At 48.5% G+C, this 18,692-nt stretch overlaps 1 protein-coding gene across 4 annotated transcripts in view; it reads right to left on the bottom strand.

The window, feature by feature from the left end:
- Nucleotides 1–6,539: 6,539 nt before the first annotated feature.
- HIPK2 (homeodomain interacting protein kinase 2) overlaps nucleotides 6,540–18,692 on the bottom strand; it is a 218,223-nt gene continuing 206,070 nt past the window's right edge. For all 4 annotated transcript variants that reach the window (XM_032275638.1, XM_032275640.1, XM_032275639.1 and 1 more), the window contains exon 15: nucleotides 6,540–18,351. In XM_032275638.1, the coding sequence (XP_032131529.1) occupies nucleotides 17,884–18,351 (468 nt within the window). In that variant the 3' untranslated portion in view covers nucleotides 6,540–17,883. The remainder of the gene's footprint in view (nucleotides 18,352–18,692) is intronic.

Raw genomic sequence — 18,692 nt, 5'->3', positions numbered from 1 at the left:
TGGCCCATTTTCAGAAAATAGCTCGGAGAGAGAAACCGGGTCCTGCTGTGCCCTGCGCAGGCCTAGTACTGGTTTTACAGTCTTCAGACAAAACCTCCAACTTGAGTTTGTTACATTTGCTGCGTGGTTTCCAGGGTATTTTGTAATATAGAGGTGGTTTGTGATGTTATACTTTGTTGTCACTGGGAAGCCAGTCGGGGACCTGGGTATACAATAAAGCAGTTAAGGGAATTCGGAGGGTGGTGGTGGCCTGCAGGGGTGGCTGTAAGGGACTGAGGGGTGACGAAGTGGTCAGCTGCTGCCGCTTCGGGTGGGAGGCTCACACTCCCGCTGGTTCTCAGTTATGGATAGGCCTGTGGTTCTCACCAGTATCCACCCCCGAAGACGGCGAAGTTCAAAAGCCCCAGTGCTTTTTGCTTTACATATGGCATCTCCCTTAATTCTTGCCGAAATGCCCGAATCAGGTCATGCTGCCAAAGGTGAGTAAACTACCTCGCCAGGCTCCTGAGAGCCACCTGGTCTAGGGCTTCAGAGCCCTGCTTTCCGCCTGCCCTGTGAGACGGCATGGGATGGGGAACCCGTGCCGTTCAGGTTTTATTTTATTCTTTCTTTCTTTTTGAGAAAGAGTCTCACTTTATTGCCCAGGCTGGAGCACAGTTGCACAATCTTGGCTCACTGCAACCTCCACCTCCTGGGTTCAAGCAATTCTCCTGCCTCAGCCTCCTGAGTAGCTGGGATTACAGGCGAGTGCCACTGTGCCTGGCTAATTTTTATACTTATAGTAGAGATGGGGTTTCATCATATTGGCCAGGGTGGTCTTGAACTCCTGACCTCAGGTGATCTGCCTGCCTTGGGCTCCCCAAATGCTGGGATTACAGGTGTGAGCCACTGTGCCTGACCTGGGTTTTACTTTTTATTAAATGATCCAAAGCCTGCTGCCTGAAGCTTTTAAAGCCTAGTGGCAAATAAGCTCTTCTAACTTTGGATTTGTCCTGGGACCATGTAACAATTCTAAATCAGTTTGACAGAGCATGTGCCCCATCCAGGATCATCGATGTTTTGAGATTTTCTTCTATTTGTTTTCTATCAATGAAGGAAGTACAAGATAAAAACAAAACACTGGCACACCCAACTTCAGAAATGTCAGAAATCCTTCTAAAAGTTACAGACCAGCCAGGCTACCCCTGTCTCCTTTGTGGGCTGAACCAGGCTTGGTTTGCATGGCTTTGGCACCCCAGGCTATGCTCTCAGCAGCTAGAGGTGGCAGCACTGAGGGTAGACATGCCACTTGTTTCTGACCCCCAAAGTTCGTATCTCCTTCAGCAAGTAGGGTCTATGGGACCGCATCTCCCCAAGTCTCACTCCTCATCCCCTGGGCAGTGAGATGGAGTCTCACTCTGTTGCCAGGCTGGAGTGCAGTGGCACAATCTTTGCTCACTGCAACCTCTGCCTCCCGAGTTCAAGTGATTCTCCTGCCTCAGCCTCCCAAGTAGCTGGGACTATAGACATGTGTCACGATGCCAAGCTAATTTTTTTATTTTTAGTAGAGATGGGGTTTCACCATATTGGCTAGGCTGGTCTCGAACTCCTGACCTCGTGTTCTGCCCACCTCGGTCTCCCAAAGTGCTAGGCTTACAGGCATGAGCACCGCACCCGGCCTGATTTTTTCTTTTTTAGGTGACTGCCCTTGGAGCTCAGAGCTGGGGAAGGTGCTCCATAGGCAGGTTTGAGCCCCAATCCCAGTAGGCAGGAGGCCTGTAGAAGCCGGAGCACACACACAGCCCCCTGCAGATGCACTTTGTGATGGAGGATACCCAGGAGAGACTTTTTATTTTTAATTTATTTTATTAATTATTAATTATTATTAATTTTTTTTCAGAGGGAGACTTGCTCTGTCGCCCAGGCTGGTGTGCAGTGGTGTGATCTTGGCTCACTGCAACCTCTGCCTCCCGAGTTCAAGCGATTCTCCTTCCTCAGCCTCCCAAGTAGCTGGGATTACAGGCACATGGCACCATGCCTGGTTAATTTTTGTATTTTTAGTAGAGATGGGGTTTTGCAATGTTGGCCAGGTTGGTCTCAAACTCCTGACTTCAGGTGATCCACCTGCCTCGGCTGCCCAAGTTGCTGGGATTACAGGCGTGAGCCACTGCTCCTGGCCCTAGGAAAGACTTTTTTTTTTTTTTAAATTCTCTCCTGATTATGTTCAGTCTCGGGAAAGACTTTTTAAGAAGCTTTAGGCCAAGCGTGGTGGCTCATGCCTGTAATCCGAGGCCGAGGTGGGTGGATCACGAGGTCAGAAGTTCAAGACCAGCTTGGCCAAGATGGTGAAACTAATCATCTAACAATGCTAAATAATTGTATTTTCCGTCTCTACTAAAAATACAAAAATTAGCTGAGTATGGTGGCGTGCACCCGTAATCCCAGCTATTCACGAGGCTGAGGTAGGAGAATCGCTTGAACCTGGAAGGCGGAGGTTGCAGTGAGCTGAGATTGTGCCATTGCACTCCAGCCTGGGCGACAGAGCTCACACCTGTGTATCCAAGGAGCTCACACCTGTGCACTGGAAAGTTGTTTAAGCCTAAAGGGAAATGATAAACTAAAAAAAAAAAAAAAAACAGCGATCTCTGTACATGGAAGACAAGCGTTTACAAAATGGAATCGGTGGCCCCACAAGCTGGATGAAATGTCTAGTTCTAGCCATCAGTGTCTTCCATGTAGAATGAGGATTGGGGCTGATGCTGAGCAGTCGATTTTCTTCATGCTCAAGTAGTGCGAGATGGTGTATGGGAAGCCGTGCGGGAAATACATTTCCTAAGAGGAAGTTTGTGTGGTCCGAGTTGGATATAAAATGTGTGAGGTGGGTGAAAGAAAGGGTCCCAGATTCCTTTTGTTTTTTGAGACAGAGTGTCGCTTTCTCGCCCAAGGCTGGAGTGCAATGGCGTGATCTGGGCTCACTGCAACCTCTGCCTCCTGGGTTCAAGTAGCTGAGATTACAGGCGTGAGTCAGCACGACCGGCCAGATTCCTTCTTTAAAGCCGAATGCTGGCAAAAGGGAGGGACCGAAAATGAAAGAGACAGGAGGACATCCATCCCTAGCAGTGCCGCATCTACACTTTGCTTTTAATGGATGCTCTGCTTTTATACTTAATATTTGCTTAAACGTAGCTATCCTAGTAAAGGATTAGAAAACATATCTAAGCTAGAGTGTCATAAAAAACTTTACACTTGTTTGGAAAAGGCTAGGGCATAACCGCTGCCACCCAGCCATGTGCCCTAAAAGCAAGGAGGGGTTTGTGACGCAGAAGCATCCCCTCTAGAGCCAAAGCTTCAACAGGGACCACCACAGCCTGGCTGCCAAGTGAGGGCAGAGCCATTTAATCGTTTGCTTGGTCTTTCTCTAGAGGCTGCCTTGGCTCCATTGGGAAACAGGGATAGGGCGGTCTAGAATTTTACTTCTTACTCACCACAGTTGGAGTGAGCAGCTTACCATTTTTGTTACCCAAATATTAAGTATGCTTAAGGGAAATATTGACAACAGTAAGTTTACCTTTTTCCTTTAGACTTCAACAACTTTCTGGTACACGGGTGTGGGCTCCTTGCATACAGCTACACTGCCTTCCCCTTTGACCCACTCGTATCTCTCTCTCTCTTTTTTTTTTGAGACAGAGTCTCGCTCTGTTGCCAGGCTGGAGTGCAGTGGTGTGATCTTGGCTCACTGCAACCTCCACCTCCCAGGTTCAAGTGATTCTCCCGCCTTAGCCTCCCAAGTGGCTGGGGTTACAGGCGCACGCCACGACCCCCAGCTAATTTTTGTTTTTTTAGTAGAGAGGGGGTTTCACCATGTTGGTCAGGCTGGTCTCGAACTCCTGACCTCAGGTGATCCACCCCAGCCTCTCAAAGTGCTGACATTGCTGAGATGACATACACGAGCCCCCGCACCGGCCTGGACCACTGGTAGGTACCTCATTGGTGTGCAGGGTCCACCTCCCTCTCCGTTTCCACACCGTGTGATTCCTGTCCGTGCATTTGTCACAAAAATCACAAAATGCATGATGGGAGAATTCTGAAGCTTTGTCCAAATGTGTTGCATGGATTTTATGTAGTTTACGTTTTAGCTGAGTTGAATTGAATCTGAGTTGAAGTGTCGGCCACATTCAGAGTTTTGTTTTTATTACTGGAGTTCTGAGAGGTGCTGAATTTGGAGAGCAGAAAGGTGGGTTGGGGGTCAGATGAAGGTAGGCCGAGGGTTTTTTTATTCACCCGATGATTCATTGACCACCCACTCTGTGCCTGGCATCATAATAGATGCCCTGGAAACAGATGAAAGGCAGATACCTGCAAGAATTTTAGGGGTTTGTGGGGAAGGAAAAGAAGGGAAGCAATGGTGACAGTGTAGCCTCATGAGAACGATGCACAAGGGAACCGAGACCAGGGCCGCCTGCCTCGGTCAGGAGCATTAGGGTAAGCTCCCCAGAGAGGGGACTCAGGCTCGTTCTTAAAGGGCATTTTGGAGACACGGCTGAAGGTCCGAAAGACGGAGGGGACGCTTGAAGGAGAAAAGGCCCTGGGGAGAGAGGAAAGGACGGGGGAAGCATCCCTATGGCTGAAGGGATCTGAGGCAGCAAGGCAGATGCATAGGGACTGGAGGAGGGGCTGGGGGCGCCTCTGTGTTACCTGGGGAGTAGAGGTATCATGAGAGTGGGGCTCAGGGCCTGGGGAGAGTGGTGTTTCCCATTAGCCACAGAAGTTCTGCTGGCACAGAAAGCCTGGCGGGACTGGAGGGCACTTGTTTGCAGGGCTTGGTGGTCCTCCCCAGCGGCCCTCGGAGCAGAGGTGGACGGCAGAATCAGTGAGCCATTGTGTGGGGGGTGTGGCCGAGGCAGCGAGCTGAGGGTGTGGGGGAGAAGACGCGTGGAGGGAAGGGCTGTGGCGTTTAGTCTGGCCAAACCAGAGGCACAGAAGACAGTGGGCTTGGAACCCAGAGCTCCCCAGACTTGAAAATACTGGACATGGAGGCCAGACTGATTGCTGGGTGGAGAAACCAGGCCCCTGTGCATTGCTGGTGGAATGTGAAATGGTACGGCTGCTGTGGGGAACAGAATGACGGGGCCTCAGAGTTAATCTTAAAATTGCTGAGGATCCAGCAATTCCCTTGCGAGTCCACGCCTGGAAGAACTGAAAGCGGGGATTTGAACAGATCTTTTGCACACCAGTGTTCATAGCAGCATTTGCACAACAGCCAAAAGGTGGAAGCAACTCAAATGTCCATCAACAGATCAGCAAAATGTGGTCTCTCCATACAATGGAATATTATTCAACCATGAAAAGGAATGGAATTCTCATGTATGGCTATAACATGAATGAACCTTAAAAACATTATGCTAAGTGGGCCAGGCGCAGTGGCTCATGCCTGTAATCCCAGCATTTTGGGAGGCCAAGGCGGGCAGATCACCTGAGGTCAGGAGTTTGAGACCAGCCTGGCCAACATGGCGAAAACTTGTCTCTATTCAAAAATACAAAAATTAGCCAGGTGTGGTGGTGGGCACCTGTAATCAATCCCAGCTACTTGGGAGGCTGAGGCAGGAGAGTCGCTTGAACCCGGAAGGTGGAGGTTGCAGTGAGCTGAGATCACGCCATTGCACTCCAGCCTGGGCGACAGGGCAAGACCCTGTCTCAAAAACAAAACAAAACATTATGCTAAGTGAGGTAAGCCAGACACAAAAGGACAAATATATGATTCTACTTACACATAATATCTAGAATAGGCAAATTCATGGATACAGAGTAGAAGCAAGGGTGGTCACCAGGCGCTGTGTGGAGGGAGGAATGGGGAGTTCTTAATGGAGATGGAACTTGTGTTTGGGATGATGAAACAATTCTGGAAATAGGTAGTGATGATGGCTATACAATAACGTGAATGTCATTAACGTCGCTAGTAGTCCACTTAAAAATGTTAAAATGATAATTTTATGTGCTGTATATTTTACCATAATTTAAGACAAAAAGAGTGTCAGAAGGCTGGGAAACTCTGATCCCAGCAGGATGTGGAGTTTCTTAGGCTTGCTGAAGTGGTGCTGCTGTGGGCACAGGGTCTGGACAGGGCTGTGGAGCACACAGCTCAAGTGGGGAGTGACAAGGGCCCTGGCGATGGGCCAGTGAGCCATGAGGCTGCGGGTGTTGATGATGTCCGGTGAGAGGGCAGGGCCTGGTGTGGAGGATCCAGGATGCATGTTGGAAAGCTCCCAGGACAGCAGGTGACAGCCACACCTTAGGTGTCAGAGACAGAGACTGGGAGCAGGTGGGGCTGACACAGCTTGGAAGAGGCAGCCGGAAGCTGGGAGACTCTTAGCCCTGCTCAGGGGAATTGGTAGTAGCATGCTCTCAAGGCCCTCCCTCTCTCTGCAAATTTTCAATGCAGTGGTGGTTTCTACACATTTCCAGAGGCATTAAATAATCCCAAAATATGTTACTTGTAACAGTCACCTCTTCCCTCTGATGATGGGTCTGGTTCCAGGATGAATAAACATGCCAGGCAGGTGTACAGTGATTTCAAACAGTTTAATGTAATTCCAAGACAAAGTGTGATTACATTTCTACACATATACAATATGCATATGTGAGTTTACAAATTTTAATTAATAAGTCGTTTCACCTCAGAGACCGAAAAAATGATCAAAAAGAAACTGTGAGTAACAAGCTATAACATAGTTCACCACAACGGGACCCCCCTTTTTCTCACCCTACAGTTAGTAATATTACAATTAAAATAACTATATTCTTCTATAATTTTTTTCTGTTAAAATCATCTCATAAATTTACAATGCTATTATTAGTTTCCAAGACTAATATAAATTCACTCCATTTTTCTACAACGAAAATGATTAATTTAGAAGCACACGACATCATGATGAAAAACACAAGCATTTTAGTAGCAAGGACTTGATCAGTTAAGAATTAGTTTTCTTGTAAAACATTCTAAAGCCAAGTAAAATATCCATTCTTATAACATACCTATAATATGAGACTAAGGAATAGGTTACATATAGGTCTACAACACATTGGTTTGTCTTTAAAAAAAAAAAGTAGACATTTATAAATAAAAAAGAGGGGCAATTCACATAGGAAAAAGAGGTACACGAGAAAATACTGTCGCACGCAATAATTGTCACATAGATTAACATGGATTAACACTTTTTATTACAGAAACCATACGGTGAAGGAACACAACAGACCAGGGCTTTCATAGGGTTATTGAGATTGAGCTGAGATGACCTGGGAGAGAAAGATCTAGGTGAGATGACCGTGGGGAGGGAGCCACGTTCCTTGGACCTAGTGACGGCGTGTCACCAGGTCTCCTCTTCCCTGTTCTCATTTTGGGGAGTGAGTCTTTCTATCCAGTGTCCTGAATTCATGGGCAGTTGAAAGGTAAACATTTCTACAGATCCGTTCTCTTTCCATCCTAATGGATACCATTTTTGGAAATGTGATAGTGTATCAGAGGCTACAGCTCAATACATGTGGTCAAAGCAAAATGGGATGGAAAATTTCAGTCATCCTGATTTGTTGCCCCCCTCACCCAGCGATGCCCTTGAAGCTGGGACCCAGTGAGAGCAGCGGCACCCTGCAGGGCCCGCCAGCTCTGCTGCGGTGAGGTGGATGACAAGGGTCCGGCGCCATGCCTCAGCCCCATGTGTGCGGAGTGGCCTGGGACACGGCCCACGCGTGTCCAAGACACCAGTGCTGACTCCGACCTCTAAAGAGCTCTTCCTTCTCCTTATCCGTAAAGCTATACTTCTCCTATCAAATTTGGTTTGATATATATACACAAACATATATATCAACATCTATCTCTATACAGTGATTCTACTAAACTAGAAATACTGCTGCCCCAAAGTATGACTTTCTTGTTCATTTGGTTAAAAGAATGTACACAAAGAGGATGAAGAGATGATTTGGGGACCAGAGATGATTGTGCCCTGGGAAGTCCATGGAAGAAGCTTGAAGTGAGCAGGAACACAAAAAGGAGGGGAGCAGAAACAGGGGACCAAGGACTCGGGCAGCGCAGACAGGAATATCTGCTCCGGGGCAGGGTGGTGGGGCGGGGTCTTTCCCATTCATTAGTTACAGGAAGCTACCAAGGATGCGCATGGTCAAGCCACTTTCTACTTCCCAAGTTCCTCCTTATAACCTGAGCCAAACAATTTCCACAATGACAATCCATTGCCCCTTCAGCCCAGCAGGCGGCTCTGACAGGGAGGTTCGGCCACCAGCCTCAAGGCTGAGTAGGGCCTTCTTGTGGGATCTTGTGCTTCCTGGGAGTCCTGGGTGCCTGGGGCTGTGGTGACAGCAGGTTGAGGCAGAGGTGGCCCTTGGGATAGTGACTCTACATAAGGAAGGGGGCAGTGCCACGAGAGATTCATGTGGAGGTTGGTTACAAAGAAGCCAGGGAGAGCAGAGGCACAGCCCTTTTCAGATACAACATACTTACTTTTCAAATGAACAAAAAGGCAATTTCTATGTTTTAAAAATATAAGCCCCAAAGACAATGACACAGAATTCATTTGGTTAATTCATGTAAAGGAAAAACCACCACCACCACCACCACCACACCAACAGGGAAGTGGGAGTATGATTAGGAGGGGTGAGATGGAAACTATTTTACAGAAACATTTCTACCAAAAGACTGTCGAAAGAACACGCTGTCGATGCCGTTCACAGGGAAAAAGCAAATGCATTATTTTCTGTATTCTTTAGAAGCTCCCTGGTCCCGGGTGTTCTGCAGTTTTCAAGGTCTTATCTGCTAAAGCAATGCCCTTTAGGTCACAGCAGGTCCCCTGCAGTTTGGTGGTGGCACAAGAGAAAACATAAAACAAACCAAGACTCAGAGAAACTGCCATTCCCCGAGTCTGTTCCTGCGTGACAGTGGGGCCCATTCCCGTCTCGAAGCATCTCTCTTGTTCCAAACATGGTGTCCCTTTACAGCGGGTCTCAGTGGACCAGGCTGAGCCACCCCTCTGTCTCCACCTCCTTCTCCTGCTCAGCACTGACCATCTCTGAGAGGATGATAAGGTCTCCCTTCCACCCAACTAGGCTTCGAGTCTAAGCTGGACAATGAGTAAAACATAAACACAGCCTTTTACGTTGATTTTGCTTTCAAGGGGAAAATGAATAAATGACAGCAGATATATGGAAAACCCAGCCAGTGACCATGGGAATAGGGGTGTATGGTCCTCCCCTACAAAACGCTGATCAAAATATCACCCGGGGCCCAGAAGTAGCAGCTGTGCCTTCGTGGTCACCTGAATCCCAGTGTCTTCTACTGCCTGGTGCCTGGAAATCAGTGGATCTATTAATAAGTTAAATATTCAATCAAGAAAAAAATCAATGAACCAGGTTATCTGTTCTTAATGACTCTTCCAAGATGTCAGAGAGAAGGCCTTGAACACAAGTGTTTATACCATGTGCATGAGAGCTTCGCACTTGGCCAGGCTGCGGACTCACACCTTCTCCCTCCATCTGGATTGCCTTTCACATTCTCTCGAGTTCCCATGGAAACCAAAAATACGGAGGGAAGTTACACGCTGGGCTACAGAAGAGTCTGGACAACACACCTGCCTTGGGGGAGACACGGCGTCCAACTAAGAGGCATTCGCTGGGGTTTGAAGATGTCAGTTATAAACAGAACTTTTCTTTAAAAAGTACCAGTTTAAATGTAAACTATAAAACACTTTAACTATAACGTAGCCAGAAATATGCTTAAGTATCCACAGTCAATTGTTTAGTTTACTCATTTAAAATGTGACTCTCTTGATATCTTAGAAGGCTAACAGCATTTTACAGTAGCTAAAAACATATATACTTAACATGTGCATTTGAACATCACATTTGAGTACAACACACAAAGAATAATCTCTTCCTTGATTTAATTTTTGTTGTAAAGATGAGCTATTTTCAGAATTCACTTAAGCAACGATCACTGGGGTATGAAATAATCATTATTTTCAGCCCACAGAGAATTCATAGTCTTTAAATTCCAAGATCAAGCTGGCTACATGATTTCAAAAAAGGCTAAAACCAGGATGAATGCCCACATTTGAGGTAATTATTGCCATTAGGTCACAGTTTGTGTAAGATAATGTATCTAAAACCTTCTAAAAAAAAAAAAAATCTTTAGGTGTTCTGCCAGAATTCCAGAATACCTATTGAAACCAACCAGGATCTCAAACTCTGATTAGTTGGGTTTGCTTCCAATGGAGTTAAAGTTCTAAAAGATTCTAGAACTCCTGTAAACTACCTAAGAATTTAGGCAAACAAGCCTGGAGCCAGTCAACAAAGAAGGTTTTAAATGAAAAAAGCAACAATCCCACTCAAAACAACCAAACAAATATTTCATAACAAATGATAATAGTTCTTTTAAAAAATTAAAAATCTAGTCCTAAGCATTTCTAAATTCTCACCACCTTTCAAACAAAATAAAAATGCATCTGTATTTCTGTTAATCTCATACCAGGGCAAGAGACACTCCTTTTTATCATGAAAGCTGGCTGGTTTTCCTGTTTATACAATTGTTGCTGTTTCTTTAAGAAGAGTATCTATCTCAAAAGAAAGCATTCTTTTGCTCCTCTAAGTCTTGTGTCTTTCTTCCACCTCTTCTTGTTCTTCTTTTTTTTTTTTTTTTTTTTTAACAGAATGAAAAAAGTTCCTGGACACCAGAACCACATATGATATTTACAAATTTGGTGTGAACCCTGCCTCTGGTTCTGCCCAGAGCTGAAGAGTGAATCTATTACAGAGATCAGAGCTGACAGGATAATTATCAAGTGCAGTAAAAAATAGCATTTAGAAAAAAATATATACCTTTAGTATTGCCTTTCTAGAATTAACTATAAGCAAGAAAAAATTATTTTTTAAAGAAGAAAAGAATACTTCTTTTTCACTCTTATAAGAGTTGGTTGTAGCAGCACTACTAAAAGCTAGTTGGTATGCTGGAAAGAAATCTAAAAGGAATTCTACTATGAATCAAAAGAAACTCCCCAGAGATTTTCTCGAAAGGTCAAACTAATTCTTCCCTTTTGCCTACATCCAGTTCAGGAGTCCCCTCTTTGCACAGCCCTCCAGCTGAGTCCTACGGTGCAGGGCTGGCACCGGGCGACGCTGTGTAAAGGTCTTTCTTTGCACACACAAGCAGGAGACAGCTGCAGCTAACGGCTGCAAGCTCAGCTCTGGAGCTGGGCAGACCCAGATTCAAGCCCTCCTCGCCCCTCACGAGCTGCATGGCTCTGGGCATTTTCCTCGGCTGTAGGGGGACTGATATTGCTGATCCCACAGGGCTACCGAGAAGATGAAACAGGACAACCCATGGGCAATTCCCAGCACAGTGTTTGGCACGCAGGAAATGGGAGCATCACGAAATGGTTCATAGGAATATGAGGCCACGCATTGCTACTCATTAAAAAAGGTAAAAGATTAGAAATCACATCTCAGGAAGAGCCTGATTAACAGAAAAGGGAACCTAGCGGATTCTAGAGCATCCCTGCTTTATCCTTCCTCCAACACCTGTACCTTCCAGAGCGTCCTGTCAGCTTCCTCATCTGAAAACGGGGGCTGTTATCCCCCTCCCTGTGGGGTGGCTGTGGGGGCCCCTTGAGACGACACTCAGAAGCCTTGGCCCAGGTGTCCTGAAAGCATTCAACACATGTTGAATGGGTAATATTTACATGAGGGATGTTGCAAATTTTAACAAATAAGGGACAGTCAATGTCAGGTTCAACACAGGGATCTGAGATGAGGGGCTCTCAGAGGCTTGGGCACGTCCAGCAGCGGCATCAGGAAGACCCTCTCTGGTGCTGGTGTTCTGGGGCCTGAGCCCTGCAAGGGTCATTTCTCTGCAAACTCTCACTGAGTTCTTTTCTGAACTTTAGGAATCTGCAACAAAGACACAAGAAACTTCTCCTACGCTGGGTCCGTCTAGTGAGCCACCGTGTCAAAGCCTCTAACAGGTTTCTTTTGCATTTTAATCCCATTTCACCGTCTTCCATTCTCTAGTGGCCTGAGATTGCACCGAGTCTGGTCTGTGGAGGTGAGAAGTGAGAGTTCTAAGGCATCACAGTGGGAAATACTGCTACCCCGAGCCCAGCCCCAGTGCGCTCAATGCCTGAGGATGCAGCGGAACGCCTGGCAGCTCTGCTTCGCTTGCTCCCACGGTGGCCTGGGATTAGTCAAGCCCACGCATTGGTACGGTGCTCTGGTCTCCCAATCACAGCAGCATGGAAAGATTCCCCTCCACTTCTCTTAAAAGAATAGCACAGTTTTGAAATAAACGCATTTTTTTAAAAAGAAAAAGGACAGAGAGGAAAGAGAAAGATAAATGGAATTGCATCACTAATGGTGTCATTATTGCCTGGAAAGGAACGAGAGGAATGCCATTTTGTCCATCTCGGGAGGCGTCTCTGAGAAGGGTTCTTTGGCTAAAGAAAGGAACAGCTTCACCTTCCTTTCCAATTTGGTAAGGACATCTCTGGCCTGCTTAAGTCTGAAGCTTTCCCATCAGAAAGCTGTCAAACACATCAGAAGGAAAAGACACAGACAGGGAATGAAGCCTGCAAAGTCCCTGGGGCTGGAATGTGTTGTGGCAAAGTCACTCCTGCTGGCGCTGTGAAGTCCCAGGCTGGCCTGCAGAAGGAACCCTCGCCTCTCTTGAATTCTCTCTGCTAGTGGAGAGCACCGAGCCATTTCCTTCTTTCCATTTTCTATCCTAGCAGCTACTTGACAGGCCAGCAAGAGTGGCGGTCCCACACCCCACCCTGCCCTCAGCGTCAGACAAAGAGAACCTGGGACGAAAGCTGGGGCGAGCTGGGGCGAGCTGGGGCCCCACGTCGCTCTCTCAACCATGAGCCATCAGTAATACTTCCCTAAGCCTCCTCATCTCCTCCCTCCAGTTTCCAAGAAAGTTTGCTCCGCTCACTCACACGCACTCACACAGCCAAAATCTTCTACCCCAAGCTTGTTCAAATATGAGTGTTTGCCATTGCCAAGGTCCAATCCAGGGAAATTGTCCCATTGGCAGCTGGGCTGATCTCCCGTGCCCTTCCTGACATCCATCTGTCCCACACGTTGGTGCTTGGGCCCGCCAAGTCTTCCAGGTTGAAGAGGACACAGGCCAGCTGGCTGCTACAGCCTGCAAACACCTCCACTGCCAGGAAGGCTAGAAAGGTTAACAGTCCAGGAGACGGACGTCGCTTTGCTCTGACCCCTCTCTTTCCTCTGAATTCCACTGACCACACGCTCCACTTCACAGTATTAACTGGCATCAAGTCTTGACTCTCCCACCCCTTGATCTGCTCACCCACTTCCCTTGGAAACATCCAAAACATCATGAAGAGGCCCTAAGCACAGAGACATGGGGGCCCACATCCAGATGGGCCAGTCAGAACCCAGCGAGCAGAAGCAAATCGCCCTGTGGTTCACCAGGCTCCAGTTCAACACTCCTCCATGACCTGAACTTTCAAATCCTCCCCTTACTCTGAACGATGTTTCTTCAAAAGGGAAGGAGGGAGCCCACGGAAGACTAGAGGGTGCTCTAGGTGATTCATGGGCTAAGTAAGGACTAGGTTGGCATCCCTCTGCTTGAGAGGTTGGTCCTAGGGACAGCAGCCTATTTGCCAAGGTGATCCAATGGCAGATTCGGGCAGGTGTGCTGTTAAGCGTACAGGGAGCTGGTCTCTCCTGCAGGGAGCTTCTCCTGGGGCTTCTGACGTGGCAGCTCCGTGCACGGGGGTGGAGGAGGCCGTCGGGTGAGGACTAGGATAATGTGCACTAACGTTTGCTGAGCAGCTGTGGGGCTGGCCTCGCCCAATACTTCACTTCCCTTCCCTTCAGTGAAGCCGGCCATTTCACCCTTCTTCATCCGGGGCCTAGCAGTTTGTGGGTTTGGGGACAGCGTGTGAGCACCCATCACATACAGCACAGTGTACTGAGGGGTGTGGCCGGAGCCCAGTGGGGATGCTTTCAGAGGGGGTGTGGCCTGCAATGCCTGGGCAGCTGCCGGGCTTTGTTCTGGGTTTCTCTGGCCTCTTGCCATCCCTCCATCCGTTTCCAGCTAGAATTGGGTGCTGGGAACATGTATCACAGGGGAGGGGGCAGGCTGAGGAACTGGGTGGTGTGGTGAAATTTCCTGGGAAGGTACCACCTGCCAGTCACTCTTATGCCCCATTCTGTGCCCACTGGCTTCTGGAAGGGGGCAAACGTCTTTGCATTAAAGAATCTAAGCCACACCCCAAGTGCGCTGATGAGAAAAGGGTGGGTGTTTGAGGAAGGGGCTGTGGTCACCTCTGGGAGGGGATATTTTTGCTTAATATCAGAGGCAAGCCATGGATTTAGTTAACAGATTTCAGAAGCACAGGAGGGCGCCGAGGATGTGGGAGAGAAGCCAGCTAAGGACTGGGCAGTCAGTGGCTTGGCATTCCCCTGACGTCACCATGAGATGTCACCTGACGTCGCATCCCAGGCCGCTGGGATCTAGAAAACCTCGATGGTGACCATGGTGTCAGAAGCCCAATCAAGGCTTTGATTCTTCTTTCAACTTCTGTGGTGGATCTTATTGTCGGCTCTTTGTGGGATAGTGATGACAGAAACAATTTTCCTACTTCCTAAGACTTTCCTTTTTTTTTGCCTGACAAGACTGGACATCTGGATGTCCCTCCAGTCTACTTGTACACTCACAGAGAGAATAAGTTTAAATATTAAAGAGAAAACACAAAGATACTTGGAATAAATGTGCATTTTAAACCCTGACTAAAATATCAACATGATGATCATGATCATACTTACAATGGTAATAACAAAAATAATTAGTACAATAATATTATCTTTATAAGCAGCATGGAAATGTTATTCCTGATCTGGAAGAAGGAAAAGAAAATGTCAGGTGAAAGAGTAAGAAGCCTCCAACTTAAGCAGAGAAAAGAATTTTCTTTAAAATGAAAAGAACATTTCAAGCTGTCTTTCCCCCTAAAAAGATCAGATCTAGAAAGGGCTGGAACTGAACTGTACCTGGGAGTCTGGGGTGCTCTCCAGTAAGGCGGACTGAGGCTCATTTGCAGCCAAGACCTGTAACTCTGGATGAGACCTGATGGGCTATTGCTGCCATCTGGCTGCCAAAAAGTCCCTAACAGACGGATTTTCCAGGCTGACCCAGCTGTTGGGCGTCGGGGGCGGAGGAGTCTGGCTTCTGTGTCCTCCGAAGCCTTTGCTGCCCTCACCCTCTCTGAGCTGACCATTTTCCTGCAGTCTCAGAGGGCTGCATTTTCCTACCTCTAGAAAAAGATGGTATTGATCACAGCCCGAGGGAGGACATCTCTCTGCTGCTGGCCTCTTGCCAGCTCAGCCTCCAGTGGGCACCCGACAAGACTGCCCGGCTGTGCCCAGCATCGAGCAGTCATGGGGCCCTTCCTTCTTGCCGAGGCCTGGACTAAGTTGCTTCCAGTTGGGACCTATTTCTTTATAAGTAAGAATTTATGGTTGGGGTGGTGAAGTTTCCAGAGTTATTTCACAGCTAAGAGCTAAGTAATGGCGTCGCTACTGAATTAGGTTGGATATCACTACGAAAACACCTTTCACAGTAATCCTTAAGGGAGACTGCAGAGTGAGGAAGTAAAGGGTGGGAGGATGAGGATGGGGCCGCTGACTCGGGAAAGATCTCTTTGCACCTTGGAAACTCGGCTGTGGGGTCAGCTAAGGACTCAGCATCAGAAGCAAACAATTAGAACCACCCTTTTCAGCCCCATCCTTGGCCAGATTCTCCTGCCATTCACATTCACATATTTCAGAGTTATTTACTATGAACAGAGAGAACTCCCCACCTCTCCACACCTCCACCTCCAGCAGTGTCCAAAGCCTGAGAAAACTTCCAGAATACATCAAAGGTGCAAAGAGGGCAAAGGGTGGATTTCTTTGGAAATTTACCTGTCCGTGTTTTTCCAAAGTGCAGTGTCAGATCCCTGGTCACCCTCAAAAGTGTCCCTTCAACCTTCTGCCCACCAGAACCCTCGGAAACCAAAACCAAAATCACGTCTTGAGCAGACCTGGGTAATGTGAGGAGAGAATTCAACAGCAAACAGAGGTTGGTGGTTGTCTACAGAGGGAGGGGTCTGGCAAGATCCTTAGAGCTAAACAGCCTAGGGAGCGGGAGGAGAGAGTGGAGCCCGGGGAGTGGGGGAGGGAGGCTAAGAGCTCCAGGCTTTCGTGGCAGGAGGGATTGGGGGATGCTGCCTGGGGCGGGAGACCGCTGCCTGGGGCGGGAGACCGCTGCCTGGTGAGGCCAACAGTCCCGAAATCTCTGACCTTGCAAATGGCAGAGCTGGGGATGGAGTGGGGCAGGGGTGAAGTGTGGGGAGTCTCTTTGGGCCTCCGCCCACAAAGTACAACTCAACTACCGCCATCCCCATCTCCAGACGCACCCGCCTGGCATCTGCCTCCCACATCTCTTTCAAGATCGACGGACTCTCTCCTAGCTCCTGCCGGCTTCCCTGGCATCCTTCTTTTAGCAAGCAGCCCAAGAAAGATAATGGGCCTTAACATTTTTAAAAGAAAGAAAAAAAAAAAAAAAAAAAAAAAGGAAAGGCCAGAGTAAACTGTTACAACAGCAGAACAGAAGAGCTGAGATTGTGTCTGACTAGCCTCAGTTTCTTGGAGTACCAGTGGAAGTAAACCCTCACGCCGCGTCTATCGCTCGGTAAGGCACTAGGAGGGAATGATGCAGTTTCGAGACTGCGCCAGCTGGGGTGGCGGCGCCAAGGGGCACACGGGGAGCGCGGCGCGCACACCCACCCGTGCTCGCCCGCTCACCGCACGCCTGCACCGCCACATTGGTTACATGCCTATGTTATATCGCTTTTTTTTTTTGTGCAATTACATTGAGGAATATTCTATTGGTATCATTGGAGTTGAACACAGGTAGGAGACAAGGGTGCCGGGTGCTACATTCTACTAGGGTGTCCGTGACCACCGCTAGCCCTACGCGACGCGACAGGGGCGGATTCAGAGAGAAAATACATTTTCAGAAAAGAAAAAAACCTAAGGTTTGCAACACACATTATTAATGACATTTGAGGGACAACATTGTTTAGGGATTTATCCAGAGTGCTCAGAAAGAGAAAACCCGCCCCTCGCACCCTGGGGGCTTTCCAGGAGCCTGGCGGGCTTGTCTTTCCCGACTAGGGATCCAGGACTGGGCTTCGACAACCCCACACCACCCCACACATCAGCCTCCTCGGGCTGCAGCCTGACCTTCTGGAGGGCTGTTGACCCTTTCGAGTTCTGGAAAAATCTCTAAATCTTATGTTCAATTAATTAAAAATCTATTTGATTTCCATATCAGGTGTCCCTGACAGCAAAGTCTTCCGTATCACTTGCTGCCATATGAAAATAATCTTTGAAAAGTTCATAAAGTTCTTCAAAAACTGGGGCCCCCTCCCCCGGCTTCTGGAATCTTCCTGGTGCTCTCTTCTCCTTTCCAGTTTGGTGTTGAATGGGTTCTTGAGCTGTGTGTGTGTTTTTTTGTTATTGACGTTTTCTTTTTTTCTTTTTTTTCTTTTTCTTTTTTAAAATAAAAATCATAGATTTCCCACCCTCTTGAATCCCTTCCTTTTAAAAATGTTCTCTTCTCTGCTCTACGTCCTCCCACTTCCCGGTTCAAGTTTCACTGATGTCCCGTCCTGGCCCCTGTCCCCCCTCCCCTCCCCCGCCCCTGCCCCGTTTGCATTGTTTCTGTGCGGCATCTTCAGTATAAAAGGCCAGCGCCCACGGTCCCAGGAGCGCCTCCCTCCTCCTCTCCCTCCTCCCTCGGGCTATCCTCTCCCTCCCTCCCTCCCTCCCCTCCAGTGTTTATATGTAAGGGTACTGGTTGACCTTGGCGGGGCTCAGTGGATATCCAGTGTAGACGGTGGAGGCTGGCGAGGCGCTGATGTAGGTCTGGTGGGCAAACTGGGCTGGATACTGACTCGGGTGGATGGTGGGCGAGGGCAGGACCCGGGGGCCCATGCTTACGGGGACCTGGTGGACGATGCTGGCTGGGTAGGCAGTGTGCTGCACGGTGTGGCGTGCCGAGCCCTGCGAGGCCACCAGGTGGGCCACGGTGCCAGTGGAGCCCAGGGCGGCAGGCGCGGTGTAGGTGTAGAGGTGGGGCTGGGTGGGGAGGTGGGCGGCGGCGGCTGCAGCCAGGTGGGGATGGACAGTGCCGTGGCTGGGGCTGTTGTGTGGGAAGGAGTATGGAGCCTGGGCCATGGTAGGAGTGATATAGGCCTGCTGCCGTCTATGGCTCCCAGTGCGGTCCGCGGTGATGTGCTGCTGAGCCTGGGGAGGAGAGGCAACAAGAGAGACATCAGGGGCCGGCACATGGGTTGGAAGGAATGGGAGGAGGAACAGGAGGGCAGGGAGGAGGAAGAGAAGGGAAAGACGCCAGAAGTGACATAAGGGGCTTCCTTCTGTGTTAGTTGAAAGTTGAAATTTACCTGGGGCCCAGTGTGGTGGCTCAAGCCTGTAATCCCAGCACTTTGGGAAGCCGAGGCGGGCGGATCACCTGATGTCAGGAGTTCAAGACCAGCCTGGCCAATATGGCGAAACCCCATCTCTACTAAAATACAAAAAAAAATTAGCTGGGGATGGTGGCGTGTGCCTGTAGTCCCAGCTACTTG

Source organism: Sapajus apella, unplaced genomic scaffold, assembly GCF_009761245.1.
Source record: "Sapajus apella isolate SASKATOON/1434 unplaced genomic scaffold, GSC_monkey_1.0 scaffold7, whole genome shotgun sequence".
In the NCBI taxonomy this organism is placed as follows: Eukaryota; Metazoa; Chordata; class Mammalia; order Primates; family Cebidae; genus Sapajus; species Sapajus apella.
Note: the sequence above shows the minus strand (reverse complement) of the source record. Positions and strands in the feature narration are given on the sequence as shown.